Below are 23708 nucleotides of genomic sequence, written 5' to 3'. Positions count from 1 at the left end.
CAGGTGGTTTACGTTTCCTCTGATTGAGAGCCATATTAAGGTAGGTGGTTTCACATTGTTTGTTGTGGGTGGATGTCTCCTGTGTCTGTGTTTGTCGCGCCACACGGGACTGTTTCGGTTTGTTTGTCCGTTCGTTCTTTTGTGTAGTCATTTTTCCTGTTCGTGAGTTCTTCGTTGTATGTAAGTTCGCATGTCCAGGTCTGTCTACTCCGTTTTGTTATTTTGTTAGTTATTCAAGTGAAGTTCGTTTTCGTTCCTTGTTTAATAAATATCATGTCAAATCACAACGCTGCATTTTGGTCGAATCCCTGCTCCTCCTCTTCGGATGAAGAGGAGGAGGAAATCCGTTACAATTGCGTGAATCAGGCCTTCATGGTCGAATTGCTGCAAATAAACCAAATCAAATCAAACTTGCCAAATACAACCGGTATTTACCGTGAAATACTTACTTTCAAGCCCGTTACCAACAATGCAGTTCAAGAAAGAGTTAAGAAAATATTTACCAAATAAACTGAAGTAAAAAAGAATAAAAATTAACACAATAAAATAACAATAATGAGGCTATTTATAGGGAGTACCAGTACCGAGTCAATGTGCGCGGTTACAGGTTAGTTGTGGTAATTTGTTCATTTAGGTAGGGGTAAAGTGACTATGCATAGATTAACAGCGAGTAGCAGCAGTGTAGAAAATGAGGGAGGGTCAATGTAAATAGCCTGGGTGGCCATTTGTTTAATTGTTCAGCAGTCTTATGGCTTGGGGGTAGAAGCTGTTTAGAAGCCTTTTGGACCTAGACTTGGCGCTCCGGTACTGCTTGCTGTGCGGTAGCAGATAGAACAGTCTATGACTAGGGTGGCTGGAGTCTCTGACAATTTTTGGGGGGCTTTCCTCTGAACCGCCTAGTTTATAGGTCCTGGATGGCAGGAAGCTTGGCCCCAGTGATGTACTGGGCCATACGCACTACCCTCTGTAGCACCTTACGGTCAGATGCCAAGCAGTTGCCATACCAGGCGGTGACGCAACCAGTCAGGATGCTCTCGATGGTGCAGCTGTATAACTTTTTGAGGATCTGGGGAGTCATGCCAAATCTTTTCAGTCTCCTAAAGGGGGAAAAGGTGTTGTCGTGCCCTCTTCAAGACTGTCTTGGTGTGTTTGGACCATGATAGCTTGTTGGTGATGTGGATACCAAGGAACTTGAAACTCTCGACCCTCTCCACTACAGCCCGTCGATGTTAATGGGGGCCTGTTCGGCCCACCTTTTTCGGTAGTACACGCTCCTTTGTCTTGCTCACATTGAGGGAAAGGTTGTTGTCCTGGCACCACAATGCCAGGTCTCTGACCTCCTCCGTATAGGCTGTCTCATCGTTGTCGGTAATCAGGCCTACCACTTATGTCGTCAGCAAACTTAATGAGTCCTTACCACCTGGGGGCAGCCTGTCAGGAAGCCCAGGATCCAGTTGCAGAGGGAGGTGTTTAGTCCCGGGGTCCTTAGCTTAGTGATGAGCTTTGTGGGCACTATGGGGTTGAACGCTGAGCTGTAGTCAATGAACAGTATTCTCACATAGGGGTTCCTTTTGTCCAGGTGGGAAAGGGCAGTGTGGAGTGAGATTACGTCAACTGTGGATCTGTTGGGGCGGTATGCGAATTGGAGTGGGTCTAGGGTTTCCGGGATGATGCTGTTGATGTGAACCATGATCAGCCTTTCAAAGCACTTTATGGTTACAGACGTGAGTGCTACGGTGCGGTAATCATTTAGGCATGTTACCTTTGCTTCCTTGGGCACAGGGACTATGGTGGTCTGCTTGAAACATGTAGGTATTACAGACTCGGTCAGGGAGAGGTTGAACATGTCAGTGAAGACCCTTGACAGTTGGTCCGCGCACGCTTTGATTACATGTCCTGGTAATCCATCTGGCCCCGCGGCTTTGTGAATGTTGACCTGTTTAAAGGTCTTGCTCACATCAGCTACCAAGAGCGTTCTCACACAGTTGTCCAGAACAGCTGGTGCTCTCATATATGCTTTAGTGTTGCTTGCCTCGAAGCTAGCATAAAAGGCATTTAGCTCGTCTGGTAGGCTCGTGTCACTGGGCAGCTCGTGACTGGGTTTCCCTTTGTAGTCTGTAATCGAGTTGCCTGTTTGATGGTTCGTCTGAGGGCATAGCTGGATTAGTGTCCCGCTCCTTAAAAACAAATGTTTGTCCAAACTTTTAACTGGTGCTGTAGGTTATATATGTTATGTACAGTATTTACATTCAAAACCAAAGTCTGTCAGATTTCCAGTCAGCCTTGATCTTCAAGAATCGGACTTGGAAATATGGAAATATAGATTAGCCAAATTATTTTACCGGAGCGTAACCCAGAAAACGAAGGACTAATTAGCCTAATCTGTTGTTTATGATTTGGTTGTCATGGACGACTGCTCGGGCTCATTGAGTTGAAAAATAAATGCTGCTTTCGGAATGGCAAGCTTTAAGCACTACCGAAAAGTGCTTTTTGCATGTGAAAAATGAATGCTTTAAGGGCACAAGGCCCTAATGCAGACACAGAAGGCAGATGGTTGAACTCCGAGATTTATTATACCAAAAGGGGTAGGCAAAAGGCAGGTCGGGGACAGGCGAGAGTTCATAAACCAGGTCTGAGTCCAAACAGTACCAGGCGATAGGCAGGTTCGGCGTCAGGACAGGCAGGGTGGTCAGGCAGGCGGGTTTGGAGTCAGGACAGGCAGAGTGGTCAGGTAGGCGGGTTCGGCGTCAGGACAGACAAGGGTCAAAACCAGGAGGGCTAGGAAACATCAGAGTCTGGGATCTAGGAGAACCACTGGTTGACTTGGCAAAACAAGACGAACTGGCAACGCTTCTAAACCCAGCCTAAAACCCCAAACAGCAAGCAATGCAGGTGCTTCTACAGGTTTTAGGCTGGGTTTCTGTACAGCACTTTGAGATATCAGCTGATGTACGAAGGGCTATATAAATAAAAAATGTATTTTATTTTATTTGGCACACAGAGAGATAGGAAACACAGGGATAAATACACCGGGGGACTAATGAGGAAAACAGGAGACATCTGGAGGTGGTTGGAGACAATCACAAAGACAGGTGAAATAGATCAGGGCGTGACAGAATGCCATATGCTGCATTTTGCTATAGGCCTATTGTTTTTGTTGGTGACACTTTGATGTTCTGCTAATCTGCAGCTGTTTAAGTCTATCCAAAGTGTGCAGGGGGTGTAGCGTTAATTCAAATTGGATCATCTTTGGATACCGACAGCAGTCACACCTTTGGAAGACATCGCCTGGACTGTAGCCTATAAAAAGCCTATTCCTGCCCTTTTCCCATGATCCATCAAACGCATTTCGTGTGTCTTCCTAGTGATGTCTGCCTTGTGGTCAGACTCACTCAGAAAGAAAAAATGCTGATTTTCAATGTCATTAAGAAAACCGAAAGGTGTCAAAGATAACAGAAATTTATAGCAAACAACCTTTCTGAATTTAAAAGTAATCCTAGAAGTAATAATCTAGTTTTTCCAAAATATCTGTAATCTGATTACAATATATTACATTTAATCCATTACTCCCCAACCCTGTGTGTGCCTGTGAGTGAGTGATTGAGTGAGTGAGTGAGTGAGTGAGTGAGTGAGTGAGTGAGTGAGGGAGTGAGGGAATGAGGGAGGGAGGGAGGGAGGGAGGGAGGGAGGGAGGGAGGGAGGGAGTGAGTGAGTGAGTGAGTGAGTGAGTGAGTGAGTGAGTGAGTGAGTGAGTGAGTGAGTGAGTGAGTGAGTGAGTGAGTGAGTGAGTGAGTGAGTGAGTGAGTGAGTGAGTGAGTGAGTGAGTGAGTACTTGATGCTGGTAATAATGTATGAATAATATATTGTAGGAATGAAGAGGACAGAAGGAGGAAATCCCTGGAGACACGTCTGGAGACCATATCAAACTGTGAACCTTGGTGAGTACCCTAACCCCTAACCCCTACACCCTAACCCCTAACCCCTACACCCTACACCCTAACCCCTACACCCTAACCTCTACACCCTAACCTCTACACCCTAACCTCTACACCCTATCCCCTACACCCTAACCCCTACACCCTAACCCCTACACCCTACACCCTAACCCCTACACCCTAACCCCTACGCCCTAACCCCTACACCCTAACCCCTACACCCTAACCCCTACACCCTAACCTCTACACCCTAACCCCTACACCCTAACCCCTACACCCTAACCTCTACACCCTAACCCCTAACCCCTACACACTAACCTCTACACCCTAACCCCTACACTCTAACCCCTACACCCTAACCCCTACACCCTAAAGGGTCATAGATCAATCTCTCTCTCTCCAAACAACCAACATTAGAGGAGATGAGGGTTCGGGCCCAGTCGTTTAACCTCTCTCTCTTTCCCTCCATCTCTCAGCACCAAACCAACATTAGAGGAGATGAGGGTTCGGGCCCAGTCGTTTAACCTCTCTCTCTTTCCCTCCATCTCTCAGCACCAAACCAACATTAGAGGAGATGAGGGTTTGGGCCCAGTCGTTTAACCTCTCTCTCTTTCCCTCCATATCTCAGCACCAAACCAACATTAGAGGAGATGAGGGTTTGGGCCCAGTCGTTTAACCTCTCTCTCTTTCCATCCATCTCTCAGCACCAAACCAACATTAGAGGAGATGAGGGTTTGGGCCCAGTCGTTTAACCTCTCTCTCTTTCCCTCCATCTCTCAGCACCAAACCAACATTAGAGGAGATGAGGGTTTGGGCCCAGTCGTTTAACCTCTCTCTCTTTCCCTCCATCTCTCAGCACCAAACCAACATTAGAGGAGATGAGGGTTTGGGCCCAGTCGTTTAACCTCTCTCTCTTTCCCTCCATCTCTCAGCACCAAACCAACATTAGAGGAGATTAGGGTTTGGGCCCAGTCGTTCGACAAGCTGATGAAGAATCCTGCAGGTCGGAACGTGTTCAGAGAGTTCTTAAGGACTGAGTATAGCGAGGAGAACATGTTGTTCTGGCTGGCCTGTGAAGACCTCAAACAGGAGATGAACAAGAACACAGTGGAGGAGAAGGCACGCATGATCTACGAGGACTACATCTCTGTCCTGTCTCCCAAAGAGGTACAAGTGCTTCCTGTTCCTCACCCAATCCTCTCTTTCCTCCCTCTCTCCTTTTCTCTCTCTATACTCCTCTGCCTATTGCCCGTCCTCTCGTCTTTGTCCTCCACCTCGTCCTGAAAACGTTGAGACTGCAGCCCCTCTCTCTCTACCTCCCTGGGGAGTTGCATATGAAGCTTAGATTTGGAGTGAGATCTCTCAACATTAAACTTCAACACTGTAATTCTGCCAGGAATGGAGCGACTGCAATGGCAAAAAGCAAGACCTCTATTTGTCTCCCTCTCAATTCAAGTTCCTTTATTGGCATGGGAAAGATATGTTTACATTGCCAAAGCAATGAACAAAAGTGAAACAAACCATAAAAAGTGAACAGTAAAATAAAGGCATTTCAAATGTCATATTATGTCTTTTTAGAGTGTTGTAATGATATGCAAATAGTTAAAGTACAAAATAAATAAACATAAATATGGGTTGTATTTACAATGGTGTTTGTTCTTCACTGGTTTCCCTTTTCTTGTGGCAACAGGTCACACATCTTGCTGCTGTGATGGCACACTGTGGTATTTCACCCAGTAGATATGGGAGTTTATATAATATTGGATATGTTTTCAAATTATTTGTGGGTCTGTGTAATCTGAGGGAAATATATGTGTCTGTAATATGGTCACACATTTGGCAGGAGGTTAGGAAGTGCAGCTCAGTTTCCACCTCATTTTGTCGGCAGTGTGAACATAGCCTGTCGGCAACCTTTCTCAATAGCAAGGCTATGCTCACTGAGTCTGTACATAGTCAAATCTTTCCTTAACTTTGGGTCAATCACTGTGGTCAGGTATTCCGCCACTGTGTACTCTCTGTTTAGGACCAAATAGCATTCTAGTTTGCTCTGTTTTTTTGTTGATTCTTTCCAATATGTCAAGTATTTATCGTTTTGTTTTCTCATGATTTGGTTGGGTCTAATTGTGTAGATGTCCTGGGGCTCTGTGGGGTGTGTTTGTGTTTGTGAACAGAGCCCTAGGACCAGCTTGCTTAGGGGACTCTTCTCCAGGTTCATCTCTCTGTAGGTGATGGCTTTGTTATGGAAGGTTTGGGAATCGCTTCCTTTTAGGTGGTTGTAGAATTTAACGGCTCTTTTCTGGATGTTGATAATTAGCGGGTATCGACCTAATTCTGCTCTGCATGCATTATTTGGTGTTTTACATTGTACACAGAGGATATTTTTGCAGAATTCTGCATGCAGAGTCTAAATTTGGTGTTTGTCCCATTTTGTGAATTCTATGGTTGGTGAGCGGACCCCAGACCTCACAACCATAAAGGACAATGGGTTCTATAACTGATTCAAGTATTTTTAGCCAAGGGGCCTCCCGAGTGGCGCAATGGTCTAAGGCACTGCATCACAGTGCTAGCTGTGCCACTAGAGATTCTTGGTTCAAGTTCAGGCTCTGTCGCATCTGGCCATGACGGGGAGACCCATGGGGTGGCGTACAATTGGCCCAGTGTCGTCCGGGTTAGGGGAGAGTTTGGCCGGCAGGGATGTCCTTGTCCCATCACGCACTAGCGACTCCTGTGACTGTGGCTGACACGGTCGCCAGGTGCACAGTGTTTCCTCCGACACATTGGTGCAACTGGCTTCCGGGTTAAGTGGGCGTTGTGTTTCGGAGGACGCATGGCTCTCGACCTTCGCCTCTCCCGAATCCGTACGGGAGTTGCAGCGATGAGACAAGACTGTAACTACAAATTAGGGTAAAAAAAAGTATAAATTAATATTTATTTTTAGCCAGATCCTAATTGGTATGTCAAATTTTATGTTCCCTTTGATGGCATAGAAGGCCCTTCTTGCCTTGTCTCTCAGATCGTTCACAGCTTTGTGGAAGTTACCTGTGGCGCTGATGTTTAGGCCGAGGTATGTATAGTTGTTTGTGTGCTCTTGGACAATGGTGTCTAGATAAAATTGGTATTTGTGGTCATGGCAACTGGACCTTTTTTGGAGCACCATTATTTTTGTCTTACTGAGATTTACTGTCAGGGCCCAGGTCTGTCAGGGCCCAGGTCTGACAGGGCCCAGGTCTGTCAGGGCCAGGTCTGTCAGGGCCCAGGTCTGTCAGGGCCCAGGTTTGTCAGGGCCCAGGTCTGTCAGGGCACAGGTCTGACAGGGCCCAGGTCTGTCAGGGCCCAGGTCTGACAGAATCTGTGCAGAAGATCTACTGTAGGTGCTGATGTAAAACCTCCTTGGTTGGTGACAGAAGCACCAGATCATCAGTATACATTTAACTTTAGATTCTAGTAGGGTGAGGCCGGGAGCTGCAGACTGTTCTAGTAGGGTGAGGCCGGGAGCTGCAGACTGTTCTAGTAGGGTGAGGCCGGGTGCTGCAGACTGTTCTAGTAGGGTGAGGCTGGGAGCTGCAGACTGTTCTAGTAGGGTGAGGCCGGGTGCTGCAGACTGTTCTAATTTGTAAGTCGCTCTGGATAAGAGCGTCTGCTAAATGACTTAAATGTAAATGTAAATGTAGTAGGGTGAGGCTGGGAGCTGCAGACTGTTCTAGTAGGGCGAGGCCGGGTGCTGCAGACTGTTCTAGTAGGGTGAGGCCGGGAGCTGCAGACTGTTCTAGTAGGGTGAGGCCGGGTGCTGCAGACTGTTCTAGTAGGGTGAGGCCGGGTGCTGCAGACTGTTCTAGTAGGGTGAGGCCGGGAGCTGCAGACTGTTCTAGTAGGGTGAGGCCGGGAGCTGCAGACTGTTCTAGTAGGGTGAGGCTGGGAGCTGCAGACTGTTCTAGTAGGGTGAGGCTGGGAGCTGCAGACTGTTCTTGTAGGGTGAGGCCGGGTGCTGCAGACTGTTCTAGTAGGGTGAGGCCGGGTGCTGCAGACTGTTCTAGTAGGGTGAGGCTGGGAGCTGCAGACTGTTCTAGTAGGGTGAGGCTGGGTGCTCAAGACTGTTCTTGTGCCCTTGCCAATTTGTTGATATACAGTTGGAAGTGGGAAGTTTACATACACTTAGGTCATTAAAAATCGTTTTTCAACCACTCCAGAAATTTCTTGTTAACAAACTACAGTTTTGGCAAGTCGGTTACGACATCTACTTTGCGCATGACACAAGTAATCTTTCCAACAATTGTTTACAGACAGATTATTTCACTTATAATTCACTGTATTACAATTCCAGTGGGTCAGAAGTTTACATACACTAAGTTGACTGTACCTATAAACAGCTTCCAGTAAATTATGTCATGGCTTTAGAAGCTTCTGATAGGCTAATTGACATAATTTGAGTCAATTGGAGGTGTACCTGTGCATGTATTTCAAGGCCTACCGTCAAATTCAGTACCTCTTTGCTTGACATCATGGGAAAATCAAAATAAATCTGCCAAAAAAAACTGTAGACCTCCACAAGTCTGGTTCATCCTTGGGAGCAATTTCCAAACGCCTGAAGGTACCACGTTCATCTGTACAAACAATAGTACGCAAGTATAAACACCATGTGACCACGCAGCCGTCATACCGCTCAGGAAGGAGACGCGTTCTGTCTCCTAGAGAGTAACGTACTTTGGTGCGAAAAGTGCAAATCAATCCCAGAACAGCAAATGACCTTGTGAAGATGCTGGAAGAAACAGGTACAAAAGTATCTATATCCACATGAAAAACGAGTCCTATATCGACATAACCTGAAAGGCTGCTCAGCAAGGAAGAAGCCACTGCTCCAAAACTCCCATAAAAAATGCCAGATTATGGTTTGCAACTGCACATGGGGACAAAGATAGTACTTCTTAGAGAAATGTCCTCTGGTCTGATGAAACAAAAATAGTACTGTTTGGCCATAATGACCATCATTATTTTTAGAGGAAAAAGGAGAGGCTTGCAAGCCGAAGAACACCATCCCAACCGTGAAGCACGGGGGTTGCAGCATCATGTTGTGGGGGTGCTTTGCTGCAGGAGGAACTGGTGCACTTCACAGAATAGATGGCATCATGAGGGAGGAAAATTATGTGGATATATTGAAGCAACATCTCAAGACATCAGTCAGGAAGTTAAAGCTTGGTCACAAATGGGTCTTCCAAATGGACAATGACCCCAAGCATACTTCCAAAGTTGTGTCAAATTGGCTTAAGGACAACCGTCAATGTATTGGAGTGGCCATCACAAAGCCCTGACCTCAATCCTATAGAACATTTGTGGGCAGAACTGAAAAAGCATGTGCTAGCAAAGAGGCCTACAAACCTGACTCAGTTACACCAGCTCTGTCAGGAGGAATGAGCCAAAATTCACCCAACTTATTGTGGGAAGCTTGTGGAAGGCTACCTGAAATGTTTGACCCAAGTTAAACAATTTAAAGGCAATGCTACCAAATACGAATTGAGTGTATGTAAACTTCTGACCCACTGGGAATGTGATGAAAGAAATAAAATCTGAAATAAATAATTCTTTACTATTTTTCTGACATTTCAGTCTTATAATAAAGTGGTGATCCTAACTGACCTAAGACAGGGAAATTCTTACAAAGATTAAATGTCAGGAATTGTGAAAAACTGAGTTTAAATATTTTTGGCTAAGGTGTATGTAATCTTCCGACTTCAACTGTATATGTTGAAAGGGTAAAAAAAAGCTTAAGTTGAAAACTTGAGAAACTTGAAAGCTTAAGCTGCCCTGTGGAAAGAAATGTGTTTTTTGCCAATTTTAACCTCACACTTTGTTTGTGTACATAGATTTTATAGTGTTGTATGTTTCTCCCCTAACTTTCCATCAATTTGTATAGCAGACCCTCACACCAAATTGAGTCAAAAGCTTTTTTGAAATCAACAAAGCATGAGAAGCCTTTGTTTTGTTTGTCAATTAGGGTGTGCAGGGTGAATACGTGGTCTGTCGTACGGTAATTTGGTAATAAGCCAATTTGACATTTGCTCAGTACATTGTTTTCACTGAGTAAATGTACGAGTCTGCTGTTAATGATAATGCAGAGTATTTTCCCAAGGTTGCTGTTGACGCATATCCCACAGTAGTTATTGGGGTAAAATTTGTCTCCACTTTTATGGATTGGGGTGATCAGTCCTTGGTTCGAAATATTGGGGAAGATGCCAGAGCTAAGGATGATGTTAGAGTTTAAGTATAGCCAATCTCTCTCGCTGTGTATTGTGTGAGGAGAGGATCGGTTGAGATTGCTGTGGCTCTCATGGCTGTACTAGTCTAGCCCAGCCCAACCCTACCCTGTTCTGTTAAACAAAGTTTATCCCAACCCTGCCACAACTAGCCCATCACATCCACATGGCTCAGGAAAAATCCCCAGCTTCTCCATCCACACGAAGCCCTGCGGCTCAGGGGAAATCCTCAGCCTGTCCATCCATTGTTAGAGGCTGGTGGTTATCCTCTACTATCCTCTGCCCTCCTCTACCAACCTCTGCCCTCCTCTACATTCCTCTACCCTCCTCTACTATCCTATGCCCTCCTCTACTATCTTCTACTATCCTCTGCCCTCCTCTACTATCTTCTACTATCCTCTGCCCTCCTCTACTATCCTCTACTATCCTCTACTATCTTCTACTATCCTCTACTATCCTCTACTATCCTCTACCCTTCTCTACTATCTTCTACTATCTTCTACTATCCTCTACTATCCTCTACTATCTTCTACTATCCTCTACTATCCTCTACTATCCTCTACTATCCTCTGCCCTCCTCTACTATCCTCTGCCCTCCTCTACTATCCTCTGCCCTCCTCTACTATCCTCTACTATCTTCTACTATCCTCTGCCCTCCTCTAATATCTTCTACTATCCTCTGCCCTCCTCTATTATCCTCTGCCCTCCTCTACTATCCTCTACTATCTTCTACTATCCTCTGCCCTCCTCTACTATCCTCTGCCCTCCTTTACTATCCTCTACTATCCTCTACTATCCTCTACTATCCTCTACCCTCCTCTACTATCCTCTACTATCCTCTACCCTCCTCTACTATCCTCTGCCCTCCTCTACTATCCTCTACTATCTTCTACTATCCTCTGCCCTCCTCTACTATCCTCTGCCCTCCTCTACTATCCTCTACTATCCTCTACTATCCTCTACTATACTCTATTATCTTCTACTATCCTGTACTATCCTCTGCCCTCCTCTACTATCCTCTGCCCTCCTCTACTATCCTCTACTATCCTCTACCCTCCTCTACTATCCTATGCCCTCCTCTACTATCTTCTACTATCCTCTGCCCTCCTATACTATCTTCTACTATCCTCTGCCCTCCTCTACTATCTTCTACTATCTTCTACTATCCTCTGCCCTCCTCTATTATCCTCTGCCCTCCTCTACTATCTTCTACTATCCTCTGCCCTCCTCTACTATCCTCTACTATCTTCTACTATCCTCTGACCTCCTCTACTATCCTCTGCCCTCCTTTACTATCCTCTACTATCCTCTACTATCCTCTACTATCCTCTACCCTCCTCTACTATCCTCTACTATCCTCTACCCTCCTCTACTATCCTCTGCCCTCCTCTACTATCCTCTACTATCTTCTACTATCCTCTGCCCTCCTCTACTATCCTCTGCCCTCCTCTACTATCCTCTACTATCCTCTACTATCCTCTACTATCCTCTACTATCCTCTACTATACTCTATTATCTTCTACTATCCTCTACTATCCTCTGCCCTCCTCTACTATCCTCTGCCCTCCTCTACTATCCTCTACTATCCTCTACCCTCCTCTACTATCCTATGCCCTCCTCTACTATCTTCTACTATCCTCTGCCCTCCTCTACTATCTTCTACTATCCTCTGCCCTCCTCTACTATCTTCTACTATCCTCTACTATCCTCTACTATCTTCTACTATCCTCTACTATCCTCTACTATCCTCTACCCTTCTCTACTATCTTCTACTATCCTCTACTATCCTCTACTATCTTCTACTATCCTCTACTATCCTCTACTATCCTCTGCCCTCCTCTACTATCCTCTGCCCTCCTCTACTATCCTCTGCCCTCCTCTACTATCCTCTACTATCTTCTACTATCCTCTGCCCTCCTCTACTATCCTCTACTATCTTCTATTATCCTCTGCCCTCCTCTACTACCCTCTTCTATCCTCTGCCCTCCTCTACTATCCTCTGCCCTCCTCTACTATCCTCTGCCCTTCTCTACTATCATCTACACTCCTCTACTATCCTCTACTATCCTTTGCCCTCCTCTACCCTCCTCTACTATCCTATGCCCTCCTCTACTATCCTCTGCCCTCCTCTACTATCCTCTACCCTCCTCTACTATCCTCTACTATCATCTACACTCCTCTACTATCCTCTACTATCCCCTGCCCTCCTCTACTATCCTCTACCCTCCTCTACTATCCTCTACTATCATCTACCCTCCTCTACTATCCTCTGCCCTCCTCTACTATCCTCTGCCCTTCTCTACTATCATCTACACTCCTCTACTATCCTCCACTATCCTCTGCCCTCCTCTACTATCCTCTGCCCTCCTCTACTATCCTCTGCCCTCCTCTACTATCCTCTGCCCTCCTCTACTATCCTCTGCCCTCCTCTACTATCCTCTGCCCTCCTCTACTATCCTCTACCCTCCTCTACTATCCTCTGCCCTCCTCTACTATCCTCTGCCCTCCTCTATTATCCTCTGCCCTCCTCTACTATCCTCTACCCTCCTCTATTATCCTCTACCCTACTCTATTATCCTCTGCCCTCCTCTATTATCCTCTACCCTCCTCTATTATCCTCTACCCTCCTCTATTATCCTCTACCCTCCTCTATTATCCTCTGCCCTCCTCTACTATCCTCTACCCTCCTCTATTATCCTCTACCCTCCTCTATTATCCTCTGCCCTCCTCTACTATCCTCTGCCTTCCTCTACTACCCTCTACTATCCTTTTTAATAATTTAGTGGCTTTTAATTCGCCGGTGTGTTTGGTCAAATAGTTAAAGATAGGTAAAATAAATAATACAAATCATGTATCTTATTTATCAAACACAACTAATCACACGTGAAGAGAGGGATTGCTCCTGCTGCTCCTCAACTGGTTGTTGCTGGAGTAAAACATGTACTTTTAAAAATACTATTCATTGCGCAACAATTCTAAATGCAATCGCGTGTTTAAACCTGTTTTGCATCAGAAAGAGCTACGAATAGTTGTTTTCTCTCAACTGGTAATAGATGCAGCACTTCCCCACATTCACCATTCAAGTCCAGGCAGACGGCTATCGCCTCGTCACCCACCACTTTACAATGCGAGCTGGAGGCAGTATACTTTTAGAAAACAGACTTAATTGTTTGAAACCGGTATGTTTTATTTCATATTATGAGACACGTCTTACCTTGTTTCAAAGCAGCCTATTGGTCAAAATTCAACCAGGGAAACGTGGAGGCAATTCTTTTTTATAAAGACTTCGTAGGAGGCGCGTGAGTTTATAAAGCCTTCGTAGGCGGGGAAACATAACAATTTAAGAAATGAGTGCATGGAACTCATAGCCTGTAAGCCAATCCAGCAGTAGGCCTGTAACTTCCATTGCTCTTTCACACCGACAACTGGTGATTATCGAGGGGGAGATTGTTGGAAAGATTTTTCAAATAGCTTACTGTGAGGAACTATATTTTTCATATATTATCATTTGTAATGGATCTTTAAAAAAAAATACTTTTCTACATTTCCGGGCAGCAGGCCAAGTACTTCTATGCATGCTCAGGCGTGCGTGCTCCCTCAACATTATCAGTACAGAGAGACCAGACACACGCCCCCTCAACATTATCAGGACAGAGAGACCAGACAGATGCTCCCTTAACATTATCAGGACAGAGAGACCAGACACATGCTCCCTCAACATTATCAGGACAGAGAGACCAGACAGATGCTCCCTCAACATTATCAGGGCAGAGAGACCAGACACATGCTCCCTCAACATTATCAGTACAGAGAGACCAGACAGATGCTCACCCAACATTATCAGGACAGAGAGACCAGACACATGCTCCCTCAACATTATCAGTACAGAGAGACCAGACAGATGCTCCCTCAACATTATCAGTACAGAGAGACCAGACAGATGCTCACCCAACATGATCAGGACAGAGAGACCAGACACATGCTCCCTCAACATTATCAGGACAGAGAGACCAGCCAGATGCTCCCTCAACATTATCAGGACAGAGAGACCAGACACATGCTCCCTCAACAATATCGGCACAGAGAGACCAGACAGATGCTCCCTCAACATGATCAGGACAGAGAGACCGGACAGATGCTCCCTCAACATTATCAGGACAGAGGGACCAGACACATGCCCATTGCTCAATTTGACAAATCTCATAAATTATGGTTATGAAATGAACCAAAACTTGTTTCTCACAAGTGTATCAGGTTGTGAACACTGCAAACAACGTTTCCACTCCGAGAAAGAGAACGGTAAATGACTGTGATTAATACATGCATGAAATTCATGTAACCAAATGACAGGGATTAATGGTACATTTAATACTGGTGACATATGTAATGGGGGATTGATAGAAATCAAAGGGCAAACAATTCACACGATGAAACAATGCATGCGCAATAATTGGCAGGAGACAGCTGAGCCATTCTGGAGGGAGACCAGCCTATGTTTTCACCACACACCCCCTGCCCTGCTGAGCCATTCTGGATAGAGACTGGCCTATATCTTCACCCCTGCCCTGCTGAGCCATTCTGGAGAGAGACTGGCCTATATCTTCACCCCTGCCCTGCTGAGCCATTCTGGATAGAGAGACTGGCCTATATCTTCACCCCTGAGCCATTCTGGAGAGAGACTGGCCTATATCTTCACCCCTGCCCTGCTGAGCCATTCTGGAGAGAGACTGGCCTATATCTTCACCCCTGAGCCATTCTGGATAGAGACTGGCCTATATCTTCACCCCTGCCCTGCTGAGCCCTTCTGGAGAGAGACTAGCCTATATCTTCACCCCTGAGCCATTCTGGAGAGAGACTGGCCTATATCTTCACCCCTGAGCCATTCTGGAGAGAGACTGGCCTATATCTTCACCACACACACACCTCTTTTTCTTCTTGTCTCAACATTTTAAATGATCCTCAAGCCACACTGTCTTCACACATATTTGAGCTGTTTTTCCCTGACAGCCGCAGCTCAATAATCAGCTAGGCCTGTTGCCATGCTTCCCAGCTGGTCATAGGCCTACGAGCTTGTGATTTTTTTTAAAGATAAGCGAATGATCCTCGATTCCTCTAAGTCATGCTTTCTGGTGAAGTATTTAGAATGATTTTATTTATGAATATACAGGAGTAATTATATAGTTTTGGGCATTTTATTTCCATTTACTTCCCTATTGGACCCACCGCTATGTCATGTCTCTCCTGTTCTATTAGACCCACCACTATGTCATTTCTCTCCTCTTCTATTGGACCCACTGCTATGCCATGTCTCTCCTGTTCTATAGGACCCACCACTATGTCATTTCTCTCCTCTTCTATTGGACCCACCGCTATGTCATGTCTCTCCTGTTCTATAGGACCCACCGCTATGTCATGTCTCTCCTGTTCTATTAGACCCACCACTATGTCATTTCTCTCCTGTTCTATTAGACCCACCACTATGTAATTTCTCTCCTGTTCTATGAGACCCACCACTATGTCATGTCTCTCCTGTTCTATAGGACCCACCACTATGTCATTTCTCTCCTGTTCTATTAGACCCACCACTATGTCATGTCTCTCCTGTTCTATTGGACCCACCACTATGTCATTTCTCTCCTGTTCTATTAGACCCACCACTATGTCATTTCTCTCCTGTTCTATTAGACCCACCACTATGTCATTTCTCTCCTGTTCTATTAGACCCACCACTATGTCATGTATCTCCTGTTCTATTAGACCCACCACTATGTCATTTCTCTCCTGTTCTATTAGACCCACCACTATGTCATTTCTCTCCTGTTCTATTAGACCCACCACTATGTCATTTCTCTCCTGTTCTATTAGACCCACCACTATGTAATTTATCTCCTGTTCTATTAGACCCACCACTATGTCATTTCTCTCCTGTTCTATTAGACCCACCACTATGTCATTTCTCTCCTGTTCTATTAGACCCACCACTATGTCATTTCTCTCCTGTTCTATTGGTTTTCATTTCAACTTTCTTTCGTTGTCCAGAAGCCAAAGGCACAATCCTGGTCATATTAGCAAGCCATCATAGTTGTTGCATCTTTAGATTCCCCCTTTAAGTTTCTAACAGAGATTTTCATCTCTGTCACACATGGAACCGCAAACAGGTGTACTGTTAAGAATGGTGTTTTCCCAGGTGTGCTGTTTAGAATGGTGTTTTCCCAGGTGTGCTGTTTAGAATGGTGTTTTCCCAGGTGTGCTGTTTAGAATGGTGTTTTCCCAGGTGTGCTGTTTAGAATGGTGTTTTCCCAGGTCCGCTGTTTAGAATGGTGTTTTCCCAGGTGTGCTGTTTAGAATGGTGTTTTCCCAGGTGTGCTGTTTAGAATGGTATTTTCCCAGGTGTGCTGTTTAGAATGGTGTTTTCCCAGGTGTGCTGTTTAGAATGGTGTTTTCCCAGGTGTGCTGTTTAGAATGGTGTTTTCCCAGGTGTGCTGTTTAGAATGGTGTTTTCCCAGGTGTGCTGTTTAGAATGGTGTTTTCCCAGGTGTGCTGTTTAGAATGGTGTTTTCCCAGGTGTGCTGTTTAGAATGGTGTTTTCCCAGGTGTGCTGTTTAGAATGGTGTTTTCCCAGGTGTGCTGTTTAGAATGGTGTTTTCCCAGGTGTGCTGTTTAGAATGGTGTTTTCCCAGGTGTGCTGTTTAGAATGGTGTTTTCCCAGGTGTGCTGTTTAGAATGGTGTTTTCCCAGGTGTGCTGTTTAGAATGGTGTTTTCCCAGGTGTGCTGTTTAGAATGGTGTTTTCCCAGGTGTGCTGTTTAGAATGGTGTTTTCCCAGGTGGGCTGTTTAGAATGGTGTTTTCCCAGGTGTGCTGTTTAGAATGGTGTTTTCCCAGGTGGGCTGTTTAGAATGGTGTTTTCCCAGGTGTGCTGTTTAGAATGGTGTTTTCCCAGGTGTGCTGTTTAGAATGGTGTTTTCCCAGGTGTGCTGTTTAGAATGGTGTTTTCCCAGGTGTGCTGTTTAGAATGGTGTTTTCCCAGGTGTGCTGTTTAGAATGGTGTTTTCCCAGGTGTGCTGTTTAGAATGGTGTTTTCCCAGGGGTGCTGTTTAGAATGGTGTTTTCCCAGGGGTGCTGTTTAGAATGGTGTTTTCCCAGGTGTGCTGTTTAGAATGGTGTTTTCCCCAGGTGTGCTGTTTAGAATGGTGTTTTCCCAGGTGTGCTGTTTAGAATGGTGTTTTCTCAGGTCCGCTGTTTAGAATGGTGTTTTCCCAGGTGTGCTGTTTAGAATGGTGTTTTCCCAGGTGTGCTGTTTAGAATGGTGTTTTCCCCAGGTGTGCTGTTTAGAATGGTGTTTTCCCAGGTGTGCTGTTTAGAATGGTGTTTTCCCAGGTGTGCTGTTTAGAATGGTGTTTTCCAGCTAATTGCATTTTGGAAAACATTTGAAAATTAAGTTTTATTGGCTGCTTCATTACATGAGTTGCATGTTCTGTTAAGATGCATTACCGTAATGTAAATGTGATTTCCGTCATTCTTTCCGTTCATGTTGTCGAGCGCAACACACGCACTAAGCATCTCTGTTGACCCGCTGATAGCAGAGTTAGTCCCTCTCTGGGATATGTGGGACTAGCGTCCCACCGGCCAAGATCCAGTGAAAACGCAGAGCGCCAAATTCAAATAAATTACTATAAAAAGTAAACTTTCATGTAATCACACATGCAATACACCAAATTAAAGCTACTCTTGTTGTGAATCCAGCCAACATGTCAGATTTCAAAAAGGCTTTACGGCGAAAGCAAACATTGCTGTTATCTGAGGACAGCACCCCAGTAAACAAACACAGACAATCCTATCTCAACCCTCCAGGCGCGACACAAAACGCAGAAATAACGATATAATTCATGCCTTACCTTTGAGCTTCTTCTGTTGACCCTCCAATATGTCCCATAAACATCACAAATGGTCCTTTTGTTCGATTAATTCCGTCGATATATATCCAAAATATCCATTTATTTGGCGCGTTTGATCCAGAAAAACACCGGTTCCAACTAGCGCAACATGACTACAAAATATCTCATAAGTTACATTTCAAACTACTTTTGTAATACAACTTTAGGTATTTTTTTTACATAAATAATCGATCAAAGTTAAGACGGGATGATCTGTGTTCAATTCCGGAGGAGAGCAAAGTGTAGCGAGCTTTCAGGTCACGCGCCTCTAACAAAGAGTACACTTCTCTCTACCCTCGTTCTGAACAGTGCTACTTCTTCATTTCTCAAAGGAAAAACCTCAACCAATTTCTAAAGGCTGTTGACATCCAGTGGAAGCGATAGGAACTGCAGGAAGGTCCCTTAGAAATCTGGATTCCCAATGAAAGCTCATTGAAAAGAGTGACATCAAAAAAAATATCTGAATGGTTTGTCCTCTGGGTTTCGCCTGCCAAATAAGTCACAGACATGATTCAAACAGTTTTAGAAACTTCAGAGTGTTTTCCAAATTTACTAATAATATCCATATCTTAGCTTCTGGGCCTGAGTAGCAGGCAGTTTACTTTGGACATGCTTTTCATCCGGATGTGAAAATACTGCCACCTATCCCAGAGAAGTTAAGGCCTTCTTGCTGGGTGTATTTGTCATTTCCTTCTGTGGTGGAATGGATGCCTGGACTGTAGTGTGTCCAGTGTGTTTTGAGGTTTTCTTTTCATAGTTTTTGTGTGCGTGTATGTGCGAATGAACCTGTGTGTTTTTATCAAAAGCTAGCCGCTTTATTTAGAGTGAGTACCTGAGGCTGTGTCTGTCAGAGAGAGAGAGACCACTCACCTAGTCTCTGTCTCCTCAGTGAGAGACCACTCACCTAGTCTGTCTGTCAGAGAGAGAGAGAGAGAGAGACCACTCACCTAGTCTGTCTGTCTCCTCAGTGAGAGACCACTCACCTAGTCTGTCTGTCTCCTCAGTGAGAGACCACTCACCTAGTCTGTCTGTCTCCTCTGCCCTGGGGAAGGTACTATTCTATTAGTTATAGACTCTATGTTCTCTTTATCCCTCTAATATCTATTTACTGTACAACTATAGAAACTCACTGGGTTGGAAATCCATTACAAATTCACTGTGATGTGTGAGTGGTGATGCTCTTTCCTTCTCTGGTATTTTGAGTGTTTTTTGACATGTTGTTTATTGAGAGTCAATGGCTAATCTTTGTCATTTATTCTCTCTGTCCTTCATTCTGTCTCTCTCTGTCTGTCTCTCTCTCTGTCTGTCTCTGTCTGTCTCTGTCTGTCTCTGTCTCTCTCTCAGGTGAGTTTGGACTCCCGGGTGAGAGAGGTGATTAACAGGAAGATACAGGAGCCTACGCCCCACACCTTTGAGGACGCCCAGCTTCAGATCTATACCTTAATGCACAGAGACTCCTACCCTCGCTTCCTCAACTCGTCTCTCTACAGATCATTGGTTCACCCGGGCTCCCGCACCTCCTCAGAGTCTTAGGTTCACCCGGGCTCCCGCGCCTCCTCAAACCTAGGTTCACCCGGGCTCCCGCACCTCCTCAGTCCTAGGTTCACCCGGGCTCCCGCACCTCCTCAGTCCTAGGTTCACCCGGGCTCCCGCACCTCCTCAGAGTCTTAGGTTCACCCGGGCTCCCGCGCCTCCTCAGACCTAGGTTCACCCGGGCTCCCGCACCTCCTCAGACCTAGGTTCACCCGGGCTCCCGCACCTCCTCAGTCCTAGGTTCACCCGGGCTCCCGCACCTCCTCAGAGTCATAGGTTCACCCGGGCTCCCGCACCTCCTCAGAGTCATAGGTCCACAACATTTCACTCACTCACTCACACTCCTCTCTCTCTGTCACATTCTGGATCTCACTCTCTCTTTCTCCACTCTCTCCCTCTGCTCTTCCTCACTGTCTCAGTCTCGCTCGCCCTTCATCCTCACTCTCTCTCTGTCTCACTCCATCTCTATCCCTTGTCTCTGTCTCTCTCCATCCACTCCCCCTCTGTCTCTCTCCATTGCACAACCACTAAAGGAGAAAATATTGATCCTTTTGTGGATTCTTCTAATGATTGTTGTAGGAAATATTCTGTATGATTTTTTTGGTTGCCATACATTTCACAGTTGTTGTTTTTTACGAACTCACTTCGTCATGCCATATATGGATTTCCTGACTGCACAGACACCCACAAATGCTTCCCTATTCCTTGCATAGTGCACTACCCGCATAGGGCTCTGGTCAAAAGTAGTGCACTATATAGGGAAAAGGGTTCCATTTGACAAGCCAAGTTAACTGGAACACACAAGGCTTTTTCCACAGGAGGAGACAGACACATTATTTCTGTTCTGATTTCATTCATTTAACTGCTTGTGGTGACAGCTGCTTCAGCACCAACTACTGATTATTTGGATTTACATACAACAATTTGCTTTTTGTTTTATATTAACTGTATTTGTATATAGCATATATATTTTTTCTTTCTCCTGACAAATGTCCTAATTTTGGAAGAGCGCTCAGATAGGAGAAACTCGGCAATAAGACACCGGAGTGAGTCGGACTACTTTCCAACGTTCACACAACGTTAAAGACAACGTTCACGCAACGTTCCCAACCCTGACCCCCCTCTCCCTCCCTCCCTTTGCCGGACTGGACTGCCTGGACACTGCTGCTCTAATCCGATTCTGACTTTTGAACTCTCACCTTTGACCTGGCCACTGTCTCCCTCACCTCACTGCTATGATTGGCATTGAGTTGAGCTGTGGTTGGTCGATCAATCAGGGAGGGGAGGGGCTAAGCGACTTTCCATCCCAGGTGGGAGGGGGGAAAAAGGACAACAAAAAATATGTTTAAAAAAAAACAAATAAAAAATGCTATTGAATTGTTAACTGCTTTATGGGAAATGGAGTTTGAGGACAACATATGTCTGTAGTTAGACAGAAGATGATGCCTAGGTCTTAACTTGACTTATTGTCAGTCAAAATGCTTTAAAGTTAGTATTATTAATGTTATTTATTTACATTTTTTGTTCAACTGTGATAATGATTTTACTGTACCTATATAAACAAAAAAATTAAGAGACCATCAACACAAACTATCAGTAAAGTGCTTTATGTGACACGCTATTCCATTAAATAGTGCACTACTTTTGACCAGATTCCCTCAGCTCTGGTCAAAAGTAGTGCACTAGATAGGGAGCCATTTGAGTTTGGGTGTTTCCAGGTTGAAAGGCCCTGCCACTCTGGCGCCACCTGTAGGTGGTAAATGGTCCTCTCGCTCACAAGCTCTTATTTTTTTTTTAACTAGGCAAGTCAATTAAGAACAAATTCTTATTTACATTGACAGCCTATCAGGGAACAGTGGGTTAACTGCTTTGTTCTGAGGCAGAACGACAGATTTTTGACCTTGTCAGCTCAGGGATTCGATCTAGCAACCTTTCGGTTACTGGCCCAACGCTCTAACCACGAGGCTACCTGCCTCCTCTAACCACGAGGCTACCTGCCTCCTCTAACCACGAGGCTACCTGCCTCCTCTAACCACGAGGCTACCTGCCTCCTCTAACCACGAGGCTACTTGCCTCCTCTAACCACGAGGCTACCTGCCTCCTCTAACCACGAGGCTACCTGCCTCCTCTAACCACGAGGCTACCTGCCTCCTCTAACCACGAGGCTACCTGCCTCCTCTAACCACTAGGCTACCTGCCTCCTCTAACCACGAGGCTACCTGCCTCCTCTAACCACGAGGCTACCTGCCTCCTCTAACCACGAGGCTACCTGCCTCCTCTAACCACGAGGCTACCTGCCTCCTCTAACCACGAGGCTACCTGCCTGCCTCCTCTAACCACGAGGCTACCTGCCTGCCTCCTCTAACCACGAGGCTACCTGCCTCCTCTAACCACTAGGCTACCTGCCTCCTCTAACCACTAGGCTACCTGCCTCCTCTAACCACGAGGCTACCTGCCTCCTCTAACCACGAGGCTACTAATACACACATCCCACTAATACACACATCTCACTAATACACACATCTCACTAATACACACATCCCACTAATACACACATCTCACTAATACACACATCTCACTAATACACACATCCCACTAATACACACATCCCACTAATACACACAATCTCACTAATACACACATCCCACATCCCACTAATACACACATCCCACTAATACACACATCTCACTAATACACACATCTCACTAATACACACATCCCACTAATACACACATCCCACTAATACACACATCCCACTAATACACACATCTCACTAATACACACATCTCACTAATACACACATCCCACTAATACACACAATCTCACTAATACACACATCCCACTAATACACACAATCCCACTAATACACACATCCCACTAATACACACATCCCACTAATACACACATCCCACTAATACACACATCCCACTAATACACACATCCCACTAATACACACATCCCACTAATATACACATCTCACTAATACACACATCCCACTAATACACACATCCCACTAATACACACATCCCACTAATACACACATCCCACTAATACACACATCTCACTAATACACACATCCCACTAATACACACATCCCACTAATACACACATCTCACTAATACACACATCTCACTAATACACACATCTCACTAATACACACAATCCCACTAATACACACATCCCACTAATACACACATCCCACTAATACACACATCTCACTAATACACACATCCCACTAATACACACATCCCACTAATACACACATCACACTAATACACACATCCCACTAATACACACATCCCACTAATACACACATCTCACTAATACACACATCCCACTAATACACACATCCCACTAATACACACATCCCACTAATACACACATCCCACTAATACACACATCTCACTAATACACACAATCTCACTAATACACACATCCCACTAATACACACATCCCACTAATACACACATCCCACTAATACACACATCTCACTAATACACACATCCCACTAATACACACATCTCACTAATACACACAACTCACTAATACTGTCAGAAAGAGCTATCTAGTACACACACACAGAAGTAAATCAACAGGGGTCAATTATCGAAACTGTGTGTGTGTGTGCGCACGTGTGCGTGTGTGCTAGCGTGTGTGCAATTGTCTGTGTGTTTCCAGGTATGTTGTACAGGTGTATCTCAGATCTCATACAGTAGACGCCATGCCAACATCGTGCCAACATTTACCCCAGACCATATGCTGGTGGGAAGGGCTAGAGAGGCTGCTGGTGGGAAGGACTAGAGGGGCTGCTGGTGGGAAGGACTAGAGGGGCTGCTGGTGGGAAGGGCCTAACTAAGAACTAGAGGGGCTGCTGGTGGGAAGGGGCCTAACCAAGGACTAGAGGTGCTGCTGGTGGGAAGGACTAGAGGGGCTGCTGGTGGGAAGGACTAGAGGGGCTGCTGATGGGAAGGACTAGACGGGCTGCTGGTGGGAAGGACTAGAGGGGCTGCTGGTGGGAAGGACTAGACGGGCTGCTGGTGGGAAGGACTAGAGGGGC

At 45.4% G+C, this 23708-nt stretch overlaps 1 protein-coding gene across 5 annotated transcripts in view; it reads left to right on the top strand.

Moving 5' to 3' along the window:
- Window positions 1–21241, top strand: part of LOC139543138 (regulator of G-protein signaling 17-like) — a 160042-nt gene extending 138801 nt beyond the window's left edge. For 2 of the 5 annotated variants that reach the window (XM_071349357.1, XM_071349356.1), the window contains exons 4-6: window positions 3870–3938; window positions 4868–5102; window positions 19463–21241. In XM_071349357.1, the coding sequence (XP_071205458.1) occupies window positions 3870–3938; window positions 4868–5102; window positions 19463–19651 (493 nt within the window). In that variant the 3' untranslated portion in view covers window positions 19652–21241. The remainder of the gene's footprint in view (window positions 1–3869; window positions 3939–4867; window positions 5103–19462) is intronic. The other 3 variants (XR_011668609.1, XR_011668607.1, XR_011668608.1) reach the window with 3 other exon arrangements.
- The last annotated feature ends 2467 nt before the right edge of the window (window positions 21242–23708 follow it).

The sequence above is a fragment of the Salvelinus alpinus genome, chromosome 17, assembly GCF_045679555.1.
Source record: "Salvelinus alpinus chromosome 17, SLU_Salpinus.1, whole genome shotgun sequence".
In the NCBI taxonomy this organism is placed as follows: Eukaryota; Metazoa; Chordata; class Actinopteri; order Salmoniformes; family Salmonidae; genus Salvelinus; species Salvelinus alpinus.
This window is presented reverse-complemented; position numbering and strand designations above follow the sequence as displayed.